Raw genomic sequence first — 19,341 nt, forward strand, 5'->3', positions numbered from 1 at the left:
AGCAGCGCTCACAGAGACACCGGTGGATTTGCTATTTTTGGCCGAGAGGGCGCCGGACAGGGAAATGACAAGCTGTGTGAGGTCCACCATAGATAATTCACGGGTGCGCTCTAAATCAATGCCTGTTTGTCCTGGTATTGTGAGCGTTCGGGAAAATCCGCTTTATCTTTATCCATCAAATAATCCATGCGGCGGCCAAAAACACGTCTTGTAAAGTATCATTTTTGTTTAAAAATGTTTCGACGGAGACCATTTGCTTTGCATTATTCTCATCTCCCTCACTGGAGCGGTATGAAATCCTCACACGGCGCCCCGGAATTCGGAAAGAGATCGAAAACCTTAAGGTTACCGCGCATCCGATCTGCCAATCTTCCCTGGGAAACTAAAATTTCTCGCGGAAAAAAAATCCCAGTAAAATTGGTAGACAAGTGCCGTCTTCTCTCACACCTCGCTCTATCCCTCTGAGAATAAGATTTCACCTTTGTAAGAAAAAAAAAAAAAAAAAGTGGATGTGCACCGTGGGGAAAAACAAGCGTGGCTTGGAAAGGAAATCACTCCGAAAACAATCTCTTGTACGAGATGAAGTTGTGTCAGCGGTGCAATAAGAAAGTTCTTGACATTATTTCAGGTCACTAATAATCTTTCTGCTTGTGTTTTGTGGACGCATCAGGCTGTGTGTCTATTTCTATTTTTTTTCATATCTTTCATTACCACCCACAATCTATTCCAGGAACCCACTGGAAGGCTCCGGGGGGTCTTTGATGGGGCGAAGCAATCCTTCAGTATTAGAGATTGAGTCTGTAAACACAGATCAAGACAATAAATCCAGCTTCCGCCTTGCGGCAAAAAGGTCCCTGGTATGATTCCGACACAGGGCCTTTCTGTGTGGAGTTCGCATTCTCCCCCCCAGTGTTTGCGTGGGTTTCCTCCTGATCCGAAAACATGCAGGAGGTTCACTGGAGACCCGAAATTGCCCGAACGTGTGAATAACGGAGTGAACGGTTGCATGTCTCTAGGTATGAGCGTGCAAAAGGACCGGGGTGAACCCCGTCTCTTGATAGCCGGGATAGGCTCAGTGGCATTGATAATGAAACAATGAATGAATGAATTAATTCATATTTATTTCTGTCTGAAAATTCTATACCAAATGTACTAAATACCCTAATTTCCGGCTAGCCGATCGCTATCTTGGGCTTCCTCCTGCGCACTAAAACCGTCAAAGTCGTCGTCTTCGGTATCTGAGGCGAACGGATTCAGAATTTCACGGTAATTTCATCGGTCCAATGTGACCAGGATAAATGTTTTAGCGGCGTGAAGCTTGTTAGCCCCCCCCTAAAAAAATCTGTATATTTGCCGCATTGTTGTTTAAGCGAAAAAAGTCGCGGCTTATTGTCCGGAAATTACGGCAGTTGTATGCTACGTCATCATAACCACTGATTGAAGTTTTCTTCTTTTAAATTCTCACCTTCATCTCTTCAAATTATGTCTGAAAATAACGATTTCTGTTCAAACAACTCATTTCTGTAAGTATTTGAAGACATTAATTTGAAAACCACAGAAACCAAAATGGATTTTGAAAATGTCTGCTCTTTGGTGTGAAATCAAAACACCTCTACGTCCTGAAATGCGAGGGACCAGAAGACTCAGACATGATACAAGCAGACGAACAAAAATGTATAAAAAAAAACGTCTTGTTTGCACGGGAACAAAAACGACTTCTTTTGATATATTTGCACATTTTTATTTAATCTGCCTGACTTCTGGTTTTGAGCTTGTCTACTTAGCATGCTGTATGAAAAAAAAAAAAAAAAAAAAAACAGCGCAAAAGGAAAATGTGGGGCTCATACTTTGTTTTGTTCCAAATAAGCTCCTCTCACCCCTGATGACAAGGCGGGCATCTCAACACGGCTGAACGCGTTGCTGCAGGTTTACCCACAGAGAAGCCGGTGAGTCACTCCTTCCTCGGATGGAGCTGCAGTTGCAAACGCCGCTGTCAAACTGAGACGGGACGCTTGGACGAAAAGAGATTTTACCTCCTCCTCTAGGTGACTTCTAGCTATTTTGGATAATAATTTCCTTGGCCCAACTCATTTATCACATCTATACGTAAATGCTTCTGTACCGAAGGCGCGGTTTTAAGTATCAATACAAAGATCCGATGTGATCTATGATAATATTCCAGAGAGCTGTTGTGGATTTTTCTCGTTTTGGTTTGTTTGAGATCGAAGGTGTTCATTCCCGAATGCCGACAACACATTTCGAACTCCATCTCTCAGGAAACCACCTACACTTCATGACTCAGTCCGTTTGCTTCTGCTTGAAGGACAACATAAGCATCTCAATTACTCGTCCAACTCTCCAAGCGTGTGTCTTTTTTTTTTTTTTTTTTTTTTTTTGAAACATGACATAGACCGCACTGATACGCAAGTTAAAAAAAATGCTCCAAAAAGAAAAGATGATTTATTTCACACGAAACACTCATTCTTGCATGCGTGGCATTTTGAGCAAAACAATAGTTTACAAAAATGTATACAAAATATGTGTACACATATTTCTAGTAAGCATCTGTGGAAGAGCCATGCATATGAGAAGAAGTATTTTGTGTTATATGTAAAATAAATAATCTTTTCTTTTTGGAGCATTTTTTCGGTGTGAGGATTTTTTCAAAACTGTACAAAGTCGAACTTTTTTTTTTTGCTCCAGCACCCGTCCCTTACTGGGCACCGGATGTGGGTGTGTTTTTCTTTTCTCACACTAATACACAAACCACAGTGCAAACATTTAGCTCTTTAGAAAGGCCATTCTTATTTTCGGATTTATTTAACATTACATTTTAACATGTTATTTTCACTATTTACATGTTGCTTTCATACACATTGAGAAATCCCCAAAAAACATAAATGTGATTTAAAATATCCTCATTCATTCGTCTGAGCACGACACAGGAAATATATCACCCCGGCATTAAGGAAATGCGGTTAGTAAATACGTTTGTTATGTGGAGGTGTACATCAGCTCATTACAGTGACCAAAAATAACAACAGCATCGAAAGCAACATACCGTTGTAACACATCGCACAGTAGCATTTTGCCAAAGAAGCCAGATAATAACACATCATTTGAATGACCAGCTATTTGACATTCATTGCGAATGAAACTTTATTAAAAAAAAAAAGAGAGCAAACATACAAGAACTCTTTTTTTTTGGGGAGTGTGTGTGTGTCTAGATACAGTTATGGTCATGACATGTGCGTATACTTGGATGGCATCGAGAGATCGTGATTGCGACTGGTGGTCCGGAGAGGTGAGAGGTTATAAGGCCAGATATACACGATAGAGGAGTAACCAACTTTTTAGATGACTGGAAAGTCAATGAGGTGATTCGTTCAGGGATTTGCAGGAAAAAAAAAAAAAAAAAAAAAAAAAATCAGTCGGCACTCAGCATTTGCTACCTTAGATCATAAGAAGACTGAGTGTTGACCTCCAAGATGAGTCAGCCTGGAGTTTTTAGCTGCGGTTTTATCCAAGCAAAGTGTAATGGAAGTGTCCCCTTGTGGAATATCCCAGCTTATACCTATTTTAGCACAACGGAACTGATTTACATGTCTATTTTGAAATGTTCGCAGGGCTGGGGATCTGTAAATGGATTGTTTACTTGCAGGGTTTGACAGCAACCGGCGACGCCAAAAGTGGCTTATTAGTAAAATTAATGTGGTTGTGCTATTTAAGGGCTACGCTCCAGAGAGCACACATTCCCTCAGAAAAAAAGCCATTACAGGGAGCTAATTGTGCACCATAAATGTCAGGTATGACTAATGTGGGTCCTGTGCAGGGAAACTAACTGTATAATGTCAGTTCTTGAAGCTTTACTGCTTGAGATAACATCTGTTGGGCTTATAATCTTATATGAAAAAAAAAAACAAAACAAAAACACCTGTCATTAATAAGCCCTTCGTAGAAAGATTCATTCAGTTTGACTGCACACAAGTGTCATACTTCCAAAAGTAGAGCTGTAATAAAAAACACAAATAAAACAAAAAAAAAAAAAAAAAATCTCCGTACTTTACCGAAGTATTCTATTCGCCTTTAAAACTGAGTCGATGGATGTGGATTTAAGTATTGCACATATCTAAATCCCTTTACAGCCCGATCAATTTTAATTTAAGCATCTTTATGATATGACAAAGACAAGCTCTGGATCCAATCAATCATGCATAGCAGCACACTGCTGGCATAGCTCGAGTCATGCAAAGAATTATTAATCACGGCAAAATTCAAAGCTGTCACAAGGCGACACCTTGTTTCTGCGTGCAGCCCTGGAGGACACGTAAGGCCTGCCTTATGATCTACCTGATTTATAGCTTCCTCCCAAACGGCCTCATTTGTTTCACACCCCCCGCGTGACATACTGGACATCACCTGCATTTCTGAAAATCTGACAACTGCGCACCCGTGCTTTACTTCCAAGGTTATAAAAGAATACTCCTTCCAGCCAGATGAGTCTGGGTGCCTGTACGAAGCAGGGAGCACGATGAAACAAACGGGAAAAACAAGCCCTATTTGTATTCATCGTCGAAGCGTATCGGGCATGAGCAGATTTTTGTTCGATTTCCGGGCATGACTCCAACAGATGTGCAGCAACACCTTCTTAGAAGTAAGACTCAAGCTGGAGGCTCCATGTAATACGTATTGTTCGGTGTGAAAGACATAATCTCTGTGCCACCTCTTTTTTTTTTCTTTCTTTTTTGATCACTTTCTCAATGGTTTGTTCTGCCGACGATGAAATTATTATGACTAGTTTTGTATTTCTTAAAAGTTTGTCTGAAAGCGCTCCTTTGACAAGACCGATCACCCTCAGCATCCCGGGAGGAAGTCTGAAATTCACGTCGAGGCTCCAGTTTTTTCACTGCGGCTCAAAAGACGGCATACGTACGGTTGGAATGTGGTTCTGTGATTTCCTCGATCCTTTGACAGTTTGCTCGAGTTCAAGCAATTCGAGTGATCTTTTCACCTCTCCTTTAGTTTCTGAAGGGTCTTGGAAGTTAAAAAAAAAAAAAAAAAAAAAATGAATAAAACAGCCGACGTGAAGATGTAACCACCGGGGGTTTAAGCCAATATGATGCCAACTGCGCTGCATCGGGGGAATACTTCCGTTATTCCAATCCTTCTGAATGTCTCAACAAAAAACATCCCCGAATGCGCCCTCTTCTCTGTCTCCATCGTGGCCGCACTCGGGTTTGGCTAACGGGGGGATCGGGAGGGAGGAGGGGGGACTATAGGGAAAGGCTAGAAACGAAGGTGAGCAAAAACTCTGTACGCCACCCCAACCCCAGAAAAAAAAAAAAAAAAAAAAATTCCCTTAAAATTTGCAGTAGTGACACATTTCCCCAGATGTAGCGCTTCTCTCGCCGGGCTCCCTGGAGTGTTTGAAAGGTAGGTGCTGCTATATGTGTCCCGGTTTTGAAAGGTAAGCAATGAGAGCTACCACCACCCCCACATACACACCGGTGCCTATAGTGATGGAGAGGGCGGCGAGGAACAGAGCCCGTCGGGAGGCAATGTTCGCAAGTGGGAAGTCACCTTTGTGCACCGCCTTGGAGGTCTGAAAAAGAAAATAGGAGAAGAGACAAACTGTGACCCACAAGAAACATATCCCAATTTTTTAAAAATAAGCATCGCTACAGAAGCTGTTCATTAATTCTGTTACAATGTAACTAGAGGAAAAAAAAAAAAAAAAAGGATACAGAATAAGAGGCCGTCAACCAATCAGCTCCGAAGACAGCTCGCCATGCGTGGTGAGACTAAAAAAAATGCCAATTAGTGCGAAAATGTCAAGGAGTGTAGTTAATGGTCCGATGAGCTTCCAGCATCACATGATAAACGGTGTAAAAAAAAAGTATATTAATTATATTTTGTCATTTAAAAGGACTCAAGACAGCAGCAGGGGCGACGTAAGGAAGGGCTCCGAGGGAAACGCTGAACATTTTGAAAGATTTGACCAAAGAACTCTGTCAGTCTATTCTGGAACATGTTCAAAAAAAATTTGAACAACTGTTTCAGAAAAAAAAAAAAAAAATGATGCATGTTGCTGTCCAGATAACCACAAGCCAGTTAACAATTTTTTTTTGTTTGTTTTGCAAGTACTGAGTAATGTGTTGCACAGACGCTTTAATTTTAACAAATATAATTGTTTCATTTAAATCTTTGCATGGATATTAACAAGCCTGCTTCTCTGCTTTATCTTACCCTGTTTGTGTTTGGAAAAACACCAGTCGCCTTTAGATGTCTTTAGATATGCCAGGAAATAAGTCTCCACTTACTTTTATTGTTTATCGTACTTAATCAGAGTTTCAATTCAAATTATTTCTGGTATTTTTCTTGTCTCCACCAAAGCAGGAACCAGTCAAACTGTCAATGGAAATGTGTTTACTAACCGTGTCATTTAGGAATAATAAATGTGTTTCGAGAAAGCGTTTTATTGCATTGCTCTGAAAACACATTTGTATTTGTCTCCATTATCTTCCGCTCCATGATGCGCTCTAACTATCCATCTTCGAGGGGTGAATTTACTTTTCCCATCACCTGTGACATTACATAAACGGGTCCAACTTTCGAGCGCTGGGAGGGGAGGATGATTACGTTCAATATGCAGTTATTGTGGTTTTAGTACTCTACTAACATCCCGCTCCTCCCCCGCCCATCAGATGGTTTGATCCAACATGAAGTATTTCACAGCTGGCGGGTCATCCTGCCTTCCACCATCTTGTTGCTCACGTTGCTGCAAGTTCTGGCCGTGTTGACCCTGACGAAAATGGCGGAAACTGCCAGATGGCCGGTATGAATCTGGGTACGGGGTGTTTTTTTTTACAACCCACCGAAGACAAACATAGAAGATTCTCTCCTCTCATGTGCGTTGTTTTTTTTTTTTTTTTTTTTTTTACTGCAGGCTAAAGCCAAAGCCAAAAAAAACGGATCCAATAAAAATGTTGTTTTTAACAAGCGTGCTGTGATGCAAAAAGCGAAAAAAAAAAAAAAAAAACTTCATAGAAAAAATCAACATGAAAAGTAATTTGTTCAGAAATTATTCAAAAAATTGTTTTTGAAAAGCAAATCAAAAATCTGAATTAAAAAAAAAAATCACAGAAATGTCTTTTCAAGGTCCTGATGAAATGAACCTCAAGAAGCGTCCTTAAAAACCGGATCCAATAAAAATGTTGTTTTTATCAAGCGTGCTGCGATGCAAAAAGCGAAAAAAAAAAAAAAAACTACATGGAAAAAATCAACATGAAAAGTAATTTGTTCAGAAATTATTCAAAAATTGTTTTTGAAAAGCAAATCAAAAATCTGAATAGAAAAAAAAAAGTAATCACAGAAATGTCTTTTCAAGGTCCTGATGAAATGAACCTCAAGAAGCGTCCTTAAAAATGATCCTATAAAAATGTTGTTTTTAACAAGCGTGCTGTGATGCAAAAAGCGAAAAAAAAAAAAAAAAAAAAACTACATGGAAAAAATCAACATGAAAAGTAATTTGTTCAGAAATTATTCAAAAAATTATTTTTGAAAAGCAAATCAAAAATCTGAATTAAAAAAAAAAATCACAGAAATGTCTTTTCAAGGTACTGATGAAATGAACCTCAAGAAGCGTCCTTAAAAATGATCCAATAAAAATGTTGTTTTTAACCTGCGTGATGTGATGCAAAATACAAAAAAAAAAAAAAAAAAAATCACTTCAGTTCATTAGGACTTGTTAACATAATTGAAAACAGAATATAAGGTAATATTGTGCCTTCAAATGAGTGTTTACCTGCATAATCGGCGAAAATGTGTTGAGCTTTTTTTACTCAATCTAGGCTTGTTCAATATACTGTATCAGTTCTTTGTATCCCATGTAGTATTATCAAAATTTCAAGATCAAATTGAACCCGATAGCGGAGTTTCCGTGTGACTAACAACATTTCCATTCAATTTTGCTCAGAAAACAGCTACAGCACTCGTAATGTGAGGGGAATGCCTACCAAGCCGGCTAGAGATGACATAAAAAAAATCACCATGAAAAGTATTTTATTCAGAAAACATTCGAAAAATATTTTAAGGGCAAATCAAAAAATCTGAATAAAAAAAAAATAATTCAGAAATGTCTTTACAAGGTCCCAATAAAATGAACTTCAAGAAGTGTCCTTAAGAATGACATTGAACGTTGATGTCTTTACCATCAGAATGGCTGTGTTGATGGGAGATGTAGTTCATGAAGGCTGTTTAGACGACCGTGCTCATAAGAAGAACTTGTAACCTTCTTGCAGGTAATACTAGGTTGTATTTACACTTTATATTTTATGTGGTACATACACAAAAACACTTAAAATTGGATCCAAACAAGCAACTGCTTGCTATCCCGTTTTACATTTTCCCAGGAATCTACAGGGATTGTTATTTAAATGTTGTACCGAGATGTAGCGCCTCTTTCCTACCTCTTCCTTCCAACGAATTTTGTGTGAAAAGTGGTGACGATACTCGGTGAACTACCCTCCGAAAAATCACGTTTTTTTTTTTCCATTGCTAATCTACCGTAATCAAGGCTCCCTCCCGCACCAAATGATGACATTAAAATTTATTGTAAAATTACAAATGATTTCCGAACAATAAATCTGTAATTCTCAAAAAGGATGGAACTACAATATTGCGATTGTTTTTTTTGTTTTTGTTTTTCATGCCAGCGCTGCTACTATTGTGCTTTCTAATTGATCACGGTGCAAACATCAATAACGATACCTTCCATGAAATAAGAGCGAAAGCAAGTCACTGCAAATTGCACTACTATGATAATAGTGGTGGAAATGTATAGCCAGGCATGTAGAGGAGTAATAATACAATGTTATGGCAGGAATTCTATTGGCATGAACAGAAAGAATGTCAATGACAAAAGCAAATGCGGTACGGATTCAAGCCTTGTAAGAGAAAGGATAATTTATCTATATCATGAGTCTTATTTTTATCAAATAGGGATTCCTCCTTGTGAAGGGGGGCTTTCGTCCGGTCGACGCAGGACAGCAAGAATTAACCGCAAGAGTGTGTTACTGACATGGATATGACCACATGCGATTGGAAAAAGATAACCCATATAATTGATGATTAGCGAAAAAGAGGACCTATCATGAAAAGATACCTCGGGTAGGAACTGAAAATTGAAAAACAGGAATGAACAGTTTTGGAATCCGGGCTGCTTCGAGTGGTTGTGCAGCTCGGGGTGGGTACCCTGCAGCTATTTTTCTTCTTCAGTGAACTCGGAGAAAAGAAAGATGAAGAGAAGAGTGTCATTTTGATTTGTTGTATTTATCAAGGGTGCTGAATGAAGGTCAGGCAGAGCACACACTGCAACACAGAACCATTGTTTGGACTTTGTTTTGGTGTCTGTCTCTCTTGTGTTCCCTCAAAGTATTTTCTGCTCTGCTTTGTTCCCATCAAGACAGTGTTTGTCATTTACTATTTATTTTATTCTATTTGTTTATTGATTTTTTGATGGTGTCACAAGTTCAGCCTGAGGAAAGTTTTTTTTTTTTTTTTTCAGTTTTCTCAAACAGACTAAATATGCCAGCATGGTACAAGCAAGAGCAAATTAATAGTATTTGCCCGCTTGATTAATTGTGACGTAAGTGAGACCAAGCAGCTCCATCCAGGAAGTTCCCGATGTCGTCTGCGATGAATCGCTGCAAGCGCTGCTATGGGACAAAATTAAAGGTTCGCATTTCTGAGTTGGGTTAAAAGAGCGTGTCGAACTGACCGGCAGCCCGGAGTGGACACCTGTTAAAAAACAAACTCGGAAAGCAACCCTGGAAGCAAAGAGGAACTCAAACACTCGTTACGAGTCCATCCATGTTCTTTAACCTTCACTCAGATTGTAGATTTCTGTTATGTGTTTTCTTCGCATGATGCCTTTGCTAGCTTAAAAAAAAAAGAGTAACTCTCAGAAAACCCCAAAGGAAGCTCACTTCTTGGTAATGCACATTCGGTAATGCTATGACGTTTTATAGTTATATTTTACGTGAACATAAAAATCAAATTCTGTCAAACAGAACTGATACGGTTTTATGCGATCTTGACGAAATAACTTCATAGAAAAAGGTCACCTTAGATCATCTCTGTGTAACAATCCATCATCCAATTAAGATTCTGACAGCAAATCACTTGAGCTTTCCTTTGGACAACATGGGCATAAATAAAACACAAAGCTTAGGTCCATAAAAAGGGAACTCGGTTTTTAAGTGTCAAGATGGATCAACGCCCCGATTTTCAGTCCACTGAAAGGGATCCGTCAGGTCGAGCTTTGGTCTTTCCTTGTCGAGCGCTTTACAAATCTGACTCTGGAGAAATCAAAAGCGGACTAATACTAAGACGGAGACTCGCCCTCTCGGCTAAAGACGGATGCTGTTTTTATTTGGAAGCAACATCATTTCATTGGTTAAATCTACGCGAAATTAATTCATTATCAAGAATTTGTTCGTTGTACCAGAGTTTCAAGCAAAAACATAACAATAATGTATACTAGTAGGAAGGAGGGAGAATAAGAAATACAATAATATATAAATTGTCAAGTCTAAGTCTATCAAGTGTTTTAGGGTCTTAAGTACAAAGATTTGAATGTGATATGAATATATAATGAATATATATACATATATGTAATGATGTTTTATAAAAATCCAATAGTTGTTTCACCACAATTTCCATGCATTGATTATTTCTACTTTCTACTTTCACTGCAGTTTCACAAGTCATGGCCTCTTGTGTCTTTAATAGCAGCATCGCTGCACAATAACTATTTTCTAATTCCAAATCGTTTGTTATTGTTGATCGCTTTGAACCTCTTGGATTAAGTATTTGCATTTTTAATCTTGCTTGACTTGGACAATCTCTCTGCAGAAAACAGGGGTTATAAAATGTCTTGGTGGCACTCCAAAAAATTAAAATATTGGGGAGTCAATACTATTTATGAAACTATTTCAAAATAATCTTGCATTTTCTTGCCTCTGTATGAGATGTTGTTTGGTATATACAGTATACCAGATTAAGGGATGAATAATCAAGGCAAACAAAAACAATCAATTGGAAAAACGAACAAAAAACGCAAACGGCTACTGGTTTTGCAGCGAGCACCTCTTGCTACAAATAGCTTAGAACGGAAGAGGTCGGGACAAAAGTCTTACTAAAATATGTGTTCAAGGGCCAACAGTAACTTCCATGTTAATCCAGCAATTACGAGAACAAAAGCCTCTGTTTTTGGAGGAATTAGATTTGATTTCGCTTTAGAAAAGACCAAGACGGCACTTTCTGGTTGTTCTGACCGGGAGAGGAAGCTCATCCACTGCTCTGGCGCCAGTGATGAGAAAACCCATGACTGTCTAGAATTTGATGTATGCAGAAACGGGTGAAAGGGACCAGAAGAGGAGTGCGATGTGGTAGAATTCAGATCGGGTGAAAGCCGGAGCTGCAGTTGCATTCTCAATGTGCTGGAAAGGCCCGATGACAAGAGGAGGCAATTCAGATAAGAGAAGTGCCTGAACCCCGAGATAAATCAATTAGAGGGAGATCGATGTATGTACGGATGGTTGGAGGGAGATAGAAGGACAGACAATTCCAGAAGATACAAACATAAATATCCTAATCAAATTAATTGTGCAATAATTCTCCATATGTGTAATATTTCCATTGTCTTTCCATTGATTTATACACATAAATACCCCATAGAATCATCTACATGTCCTTGTAAATACACATGTTCATACAGTACATATATTTTTACATACCTTTAACTTTATTTTCAATCATTTATTTTGATCTTTACTGTTTTTATTCGCTCGTGTATTCTGTATTTTCACATAGAGTTCTATTTTGGTTCTTCTCCACTTTATTCTGTGAGCAGAAGCTGCTTTCAACAAAAAGCAATTTCCCCCTTCGGGATCAATAAAGTATTCTGATTCTGATTAAGTAAGTCGATCGTTAGATTTTCACGAAGTCAAAAGACATTTTGATTGCTTCTCTCACTTATTGGATACAAACAATACAGCTGTACGTCCCAGGGCACGTCAGAATCTCTTTATCTCTTTCAGTTTAACTTTACATTTATTTTCATGCGGTCATTGAGGTTTTTTTTCCCCAAATATTGCAGATACGCTGACGCAGTGGGAGAGCAGCGACGCGAGGAAGCTGCGTGGCTCGATGATCGTGCCTGGGGGGTCACCGCCGTTGAGTGTGTTACAATGTGATTGCACCGCTTTGCATATCCGAAAGTGATATTCTTAATGGAAACAAAGATTAGGGTTAGATGGACAGGGTTGATCCGCTGTGGCGACCTCTGAAGGAAGTAGCTAAAAGGAAAATGTATTAAAAAAAAAGTGCCTGATTCTCAATAAGAAAACCGTTTGTGATTTTCATTATCTAACAAGGATGCTGTAATATTTCAGATCTGCAATCGTCCTCTTATCTTGAAGAGAATACAGATAACCCAGTTACAGTGAATGTTTTTTTTTTGTGTTTTTTTTTCTTCTAAATATCCTTTTTGTTTTTTAAATTCACTAAATATCTTTCATCTCAAATTGTGAAACAGTCCCATAATCATAATATTTTAAAATCAACGCATGAATCGTCTCATAAAACAAACATATTAACTTGCCAGAAGGGAAATAAAAATAAAGAAATAAAGACTAAAAAAAAAAAAAAGGAGGGTAACATATCGCCTGCTGTAATATTTCGGATCCGCAATCATCCTCTTATCTTGAAGAGAATACAGATAACCCTGTAACAGTGAATGTTTTTTTTTTGTGTGTTTTTTTTTCTTCTAAATATCCTTTTTGTTTTTAAAATTCACTAAATTTAATCTCAAATTATGAAATGGTCCCATTATCATAATATTTTAAAATCAACGCATAAATCGTCACATAAAACAAACGCATTGACTTGCCAGAAGGGAAATAAAAATAAAGAAATAAAGACTAAAAAAAAAAAAAAAAGGAGGGTAACATATCGCCATTGCCGACTAACTTTGCAAGTACGTCGATTTACATATGAATAATGTATAATAAAATCTAAACGATATCAAATAACAGGTACGTGCATTTTTGCTGCTCATTAATTGCTGGTGTGTCTCCATGGTTACCGTAAATCAACAATGCAAATTTTCTTCTGCTCTCTTAAGTTATTTATTAAATAACCAGTTGCAAAGCAATGCGGCCACTTTCGGCTCGACGCCACCCCCCCCCAGGAAGGCCTTTAACAAGAATGAGTCGTAAACAGAGCAGTAGTGTGTCGGAGGACAGTTTAACTCCCCCCAACCCTGGCAGGAACCTGCTCGTAAACGCCAGGCGCGCACGTTATTCCCGCTCTCTGCTGAAAGCCTTTTGTTTAAAAACCAACCGTCACATGAAATCGATGCGTGCCGATTTGTTTCTATGATGAACGGGACTGTGAAAGACTAAATAGATCTGGAAATAGATATCGAACTGAAAGGTGTGTCCTTATGCTGTTGATTCTACGAACCGGACACATTCGTCAATGTCCGGATTTTTCTCGAATAGCCTTGAAAGAAAAAAAAAAAAAAAAGTGGTTAGAAGCATAAAGGCTTTATCTTTGCAACCTTGACAAAACGATTGAGATTTTTATTCTGCGCAAAAGATAAAATCTCAGTGTAAAAAGTAGACGAAGCCCTGTATTGCCATTTGTTTTTTCTTTTTTTTAATGAGCTTGAGAAAAAAAAAAAAAAAAACACGCAAAGACCAAAAATATCGACTGAACAAAATCTGCACACCGAATGCTGAACGAAAATGTTGTTGAGCAAACGTGTATAAAAATGTGATTCCTCGCACCTGCCGTCCATCATAAATTAAACACGGGAACCTTGAGCAGATATTTATGTTTCTACCTTGAGATCAGCGGCAACAAAAGGCGCCTCTTATTAAATATATATTACATTATCTTCTTTTTTATCAGAAAAAAACAGATACTCTTAGTATATATGAAGAGATGGAACTGAACATTATTGATCAGAAAAAAATACGTCTGGAAAAACATTGACGACATGACGCTGAAAATAAAGTAATGTGTTGGGTGCAATATGTACAGTCCTAGAAGATTTCAAAAGCAATATATTCTGTTCCAAAAAATAAAGGGAACACAATATAACTCCAAGTCTATCACATTTCTGTGAAATCAAACTTAGGAAGCAACACCGATTCATTTTGTCTTGTTTTAAGGACATTAAATCAGCCTATAGTGTGTTTTTTCCACTTTAATTTGGGCTGTGGCTCCAAATCCAGACCTCCATGGATTCATACATTTGATTTTCATTGATATTTTTTGTTTTATTTTGTTGTCAGCACATTCAACTATTATTTATTAAGAATATTTCATCCATTCAGATCTAGGATGTGTTTTTTTTTAATGTTTCCTGTATTTTTTCGAGCGTGTATACGGAGGAGGAACTAGAAAAAGGACGGCAAAATCGACAAAATCGTCTCTATAGACAAGGTCTAATATTGAAATCTCATTTTGGTCCGGTGGCCGCATACGGCCTAATTTTATGTCAAGTGGGCCAGACCAGTAAAATCATTACCTAAACGTAACACTAAGTCCAAATATTTCCTTTATTTTAGTATAAAGGGGCTTAAAAGGTAAATGATAAAAATCTTTATATGTAATGAACTGTTCCTCTAAAAAATACATGACGAATTAATATTAAAAATGAATATTAAAAAAAAGAATTGATGAAATTATACCCTAAAAACATTGTTGAGTTAAAAGAGAAAATCTTGTCACTGTGGGAAAATTTGCCACTAGAATTTATTAGAAAATTGTTTGGCAGCATGTATAAGAAGAGGTATAATGTTTACAAGGCTAATCTGGTTATTAAATCAATCTTTTTAATTTGATTAATTTATTTATTTTATTTTTGGTCGTTGTTTTTGTGTTTTTTATAGAAATAAGAAAAGATCGTTTTCACAATGTCCCTAGATGTTTTTTCATCAAATAATCATTTCGTTCCCAAATTTTGAAGCAAAAAAAAAAAAATACATTGCAAGGTTACTTTTTCATTTCTTCCTTGGCCGTTTTTTTTTTTTTTTTTTTTTTTTTTTTGAAAAAAACCCACTGTATAAAACCCCCAGATGCGTGTGTGAAAAAAACACGTGGGCCGCACTAACACAAAGATTTGATTTCACAGAGGGGGCCACAAAATATTGCTCCGAGGGCCGCGAGTCTGAGACCCCTGTTTTAAAAAGGAAAGAGTTCAGATCCTCCCACTCTGCAAGGACATTTTACGGCCTCAATGCCTGGGTACTTTTAAGGCGGAGACATTATGTTCGGCTTCTTTAAAATTTAGTGCTACGGGGCTGCAGGCCACTTGATTTCTGATGGCGCTGCCATGTTCGGCAATGTGGGTTTTTAGAAGCTAAACCACATGGGTAAATTGCATGTGTGGTGGAACATGAAATCACACCTCTTATGTTGTATTTCTTACCTGTATGAGGATAATAAAAACATGTTTTATATGAGAAATGGCATCGTTACCATCACCATGGGGGATAGCACTAAGAAAATAAGGGGGTGATTCTTGGGGGAGATCGGCTCTCAAAAGCATGTTACGCAGGTTTGGGAGTCTTATCTTTTTTAACTCATTTACTCTCAAATCTCTTCTTAGAAGATTTATGGATGTAGTGAGAGAGGATATGGAGGTAGTTGGTGCGAGAGAGGAGGAAACAGAGATGGAGAAGGTCAATTCGCTGCGGCGAAAAGTCAAAAGTAGACTTTCTGTGGCAGCTGCGAGGTAGAGTGGGCGTCCCTCTGATCGGACGGTCGGAAGTTCGTTTCCCGGCTCTTCCCGTCCGGATGTTGGCGAGACACTGAACCAAAAGTTGCTCCCGCCTCGCACAGTGTACAGCGATCCCTCGCTGTAACGCGGTTTACTTTTCACGGTTTCGCTACTTCGCGGATTTGCATCGTGCATTGCGTTCTGCATTGTGATTGGCTAAAAAAGTCACTCCGCTTCTTCTCTACCTGCGCGTCGATAACGTTGCAGTTTAATATGTACACGTACGTAAAACAGCTTGCCAAATTTACATTACGTACATGCAAATTCTCTCGCAAATTTTGAGTTTCTCTAAAACCCATAATGTTGACAAAACGCTCTGGACCGACAAAAGCACCTGCGGCAGGGCCCAAAAGGCAGCGGAAGATGCTATCTATCGCAGATAAAGTTAAACTTCTGGACATGCTAAGGGAAGGTAAAAGCTAAGCGGCATTATGGAATTAATGAATCTTCCGTTCGTTCCATAAAGAAGGAAGAAAAAAAAACATAAGAACGACAGCAGCAATAAGTTTCGCAGCAGCAACGAGGTCGCGGTGGTCGGCGCTAATCTCCGCAATTTGAAGCCTTCTGTTAACATTGATGATTAAAATTATTATTTGACAGTACAGTACAGAAGTTATTTGTTGAAAAAAACGTTTCTAAAGTACAGTACTTTTATTTGTGAAACAAATGATTGAGCCTGTAAAATGATTTGTTCTTTCTTTCAATGTATAATAGCGTATTTCATTGTATAATAACTGTAAAAACAGGTTTCTACTTCACGGATTTTGCCTATCACGAGTTCTTTTTGGAACGTCACCCCCGCGAAAAACAAGGGTACACTGTATTGCCGTTTGAAAAGGTGTGAAAGGGCTATAAAAGCTGTATAAGCTGTATACACATTGTTTTCCAGTCTCCTAAATGCAAACACTCACCGTTGCGTCCCATTTGATCAGAATATACGCAACTTTTGTCCATTCATTTGCATCTGCACACTGAGCCTCGTCTCGCTGTCACGACAGAATCGCAGTGTTTGAATAGAAAACGAAAAAAAAAAAAAAATGAACAAACAAGAAGCAAAATCCACATACGCCCCCCCCCTTTTGTTTGTAAAGATGAATTTCTCCGAAGTAAACAGCACAGTGTTTGGCTAATCAGCGCATGGGATATACAGAATAAAAGATATCAAGAGGTGAAAACTGCATGCTGGAGAGCGCAGTGGGAAATATGCCCCGGAGCACATGTGCTATTTGAGCAGAACTGAATCCAAACCATCTTTCCCGCTGAACAGCGTCGTGGAAAAGCTGATCAATATTAAATGGACAACTCTGAATAATCTGTCCCATTTACGGGTTTTCAGCTCCATGAACAATTTCTTTTCTTTTTTTTTTTGACCATATTTATCTCACCAAACTCCACCATGTGTTATACATCAGTCACTTTGCAACTTCTACTGGTAATAAAACAAGATATGTACATAAAACATGCTCACTAAAACTCAGAAACCTAAATAAGCGTTGACTATTTTTCAAAAGATTTCGCTTTGCTTCGAATTCTTCTCACGTCCTAACAAGCAGTGATTTCTACGTTAATATATTTACAGTCTCCAGGTTTATGTAGAGAATATTGTTTTTCGTAGCCTACGAATGTGGCCTCCATGACACATTGACCGACGGCGACAATCTCGGCCTCCTGTATCGTGCGCAGCGTTTCAACGTGCACGTGGGTCGGATCTCAGACCGGCGTCGCAGAATGAAGTCGAATGAAGAGATAATCACATTACGGCTCGTGTTCTTACAAAACTTACAACTGTCCATCTGCTAATTCCTACAATTTTAATTCATTTAATTTGAACAATCCTTCCTGAACAATTTAATGAAATGAAGACCAGTGAAGTGGGTTATTGAGCTATAAAATGAAGCAATCCCATACCACCCCCACCATATCTTTTCCTGACAGCTCCTCTGGACTGCACCTTCTTAAGGGGAAGGATTGGCATAAAAACCATCCATCCTTAAACAAAGCCATCACTTTCCCATAATTACCCCAGAAGAATCAAATTAGCTCCTGACGAGATAATTCACTGACTTCCTTCATCTGCTCCGGACCGCTCGCGCCCTCAGATAAGACAGCTAAATGGTTGCCTTTTTAAAAACACATAAGTAAAGGTTAATAGTGAAAAATTGAGAATTTTATTGCAGCGCTCACCCGCTGTCCGTCCTGAGCTGTATCCATTCCATCTGTTTTTTAAAAATGGATTTGTGCCTATGCAAGATCTGTTAATGCACTCGCCTGCAGTATTGATAACACATGGACAAGACTTTATTGACTAGCACTGAGAGAAGTGACAATCACGCCGCTTTCAGCTCTGACTCAAACATCTTTATCTGATTTGTTTCCGACGGAGCTGATTGGCAGCGGGGATCCGGTCGGAATCCATTAAATGACCATTACCTGCGGGTCGTCAATGCAACTGGAAAGAAAGCATTGGTGTTGAGGAACAAGATTAAGTGCTATATTGATGGACACTTACAGAGTGAAGTGCGAAACTGCGAGGGCTTTTCTTTCACAAACATTAAACTGCCCTTGGATACACAATGCATGCACATTGCGACAACCAAAAGATCCTGCAACTCCCTCCTTGCCGGCGTCCCAGCAGGTGACCATCAGTCCTCTGGAGCTATTGGTCAAGCCCCACGTCCCTACCCGTCCCCTCCGATCTGCCACCTCCGGGCGACCGTCCACCCCATGACTCAGAGCCCGCCGCCGCCGCCGATCGAACCGGTCTCGGCTCTTCTCGGTCTCGGCTCCTCAGCGGCGGAACGAACTCCCGAAAAAGGTCAGAACAGCGGGGTCGCTGCCCATCTTTCGCCGTGAGCTGAAAACATACCTCTTCACCGAGCGCTACCGTACTAATCGCACTTAGTCCCCAATCCCCCCCCAAAAAATGAGCGTTTGAATGTATATGGTTCTGAGATGGCTATTTGGTTGAGTGGGCACTTCTGACTTCTGACTTCGGATCTTCGGTGACTGAATTGCACTTCTTGTAAGTCGCTTTGGTTAACAGCGTCTGCCAAATGACTATAATGTAATGTAATGTAATGTAATGTAATGTTATGTAATGTAATCCTCCTCAGACAAACCTGGGCAGATTCTGACACATGGGCTACATGAATGACATCATCAGAGTTATTGTTTAGACACGGGAAATTGGAGGCTTTCACAGAAAAGGAAACCCCAAAGACATTAGGTAGACATAACTACGGGTGAGGTGTGAAGACATAACCGGTTTATGACAACATTGTTAGCAAAATTGGAGGAAAATATTCAAATGTTTACTCGTGGGGAAATGGTTCTTGGGCAAAATGGAGACAGTGGATCGCTGAATCTTCATGGATTTACTACAGAGGGATGCAAAAAAACAGCGAGACGCAACGATATACAACAGAGCCAGCAGCTACATTACGTAATGCCAGTAACAACAGGTTTTTTGCATTTACATTGACATACTG

At 39.0% G+C, this 19,341-nt stretch overlaps 1 protein-coding gene across 2 annotated transcripts in view; it reads right to left on the reverse strand.

Annotated features, from left to right (window-relative positions):
- Window positions 1–2,780: 2,780 nt before the first annotated feature.
- syndig1l (synapse differentiation inducing 1-like) overlaps window positions 2,781–19,341 on the reverse strand; it is a 42,318-nt gene continuing 25,757 nt past the window's right edge. Inside the window, exons 4-5 of one of the 2 annotated variants that reach the window (XM_086166608.1) lie at window positions 5,506–5,602; window positions 2,781–5,034 (exon numbers count right to left, since the gene is read on the reverse strand). In XM_086166608.1, coding sequence (XP_086022734.1) covers window positions 4,904–5,034; window positions 5,506–5,602 — 228 coding nt within the window. In that variant the 3' untranslated portion in view covers window positions 2,781–4,903. Of the gene's footprint in view, window positions 5,603–19,341 lie in introns of both variants that reach the window. The other variant, XM_086166609.1, reaches the window with a different exon arrangement.

The sequence above is a fragment of the Fistularia commersonii genome, chromosome 20 (assembly GCF_037954325.1).
Source record: "Fistularia commersonii isolate RoL2024-O1a breed Wild chromosome 20, RoL_Fcom_v1.0, whole genome shotgun sequence".
NCBI classification, from domain to species: Eukaryota; Metazoa; Chordata; class Actinopteri; order Syngnathiformes; family Fistulariidae; genus Fistularia; species Fistularia commersonii.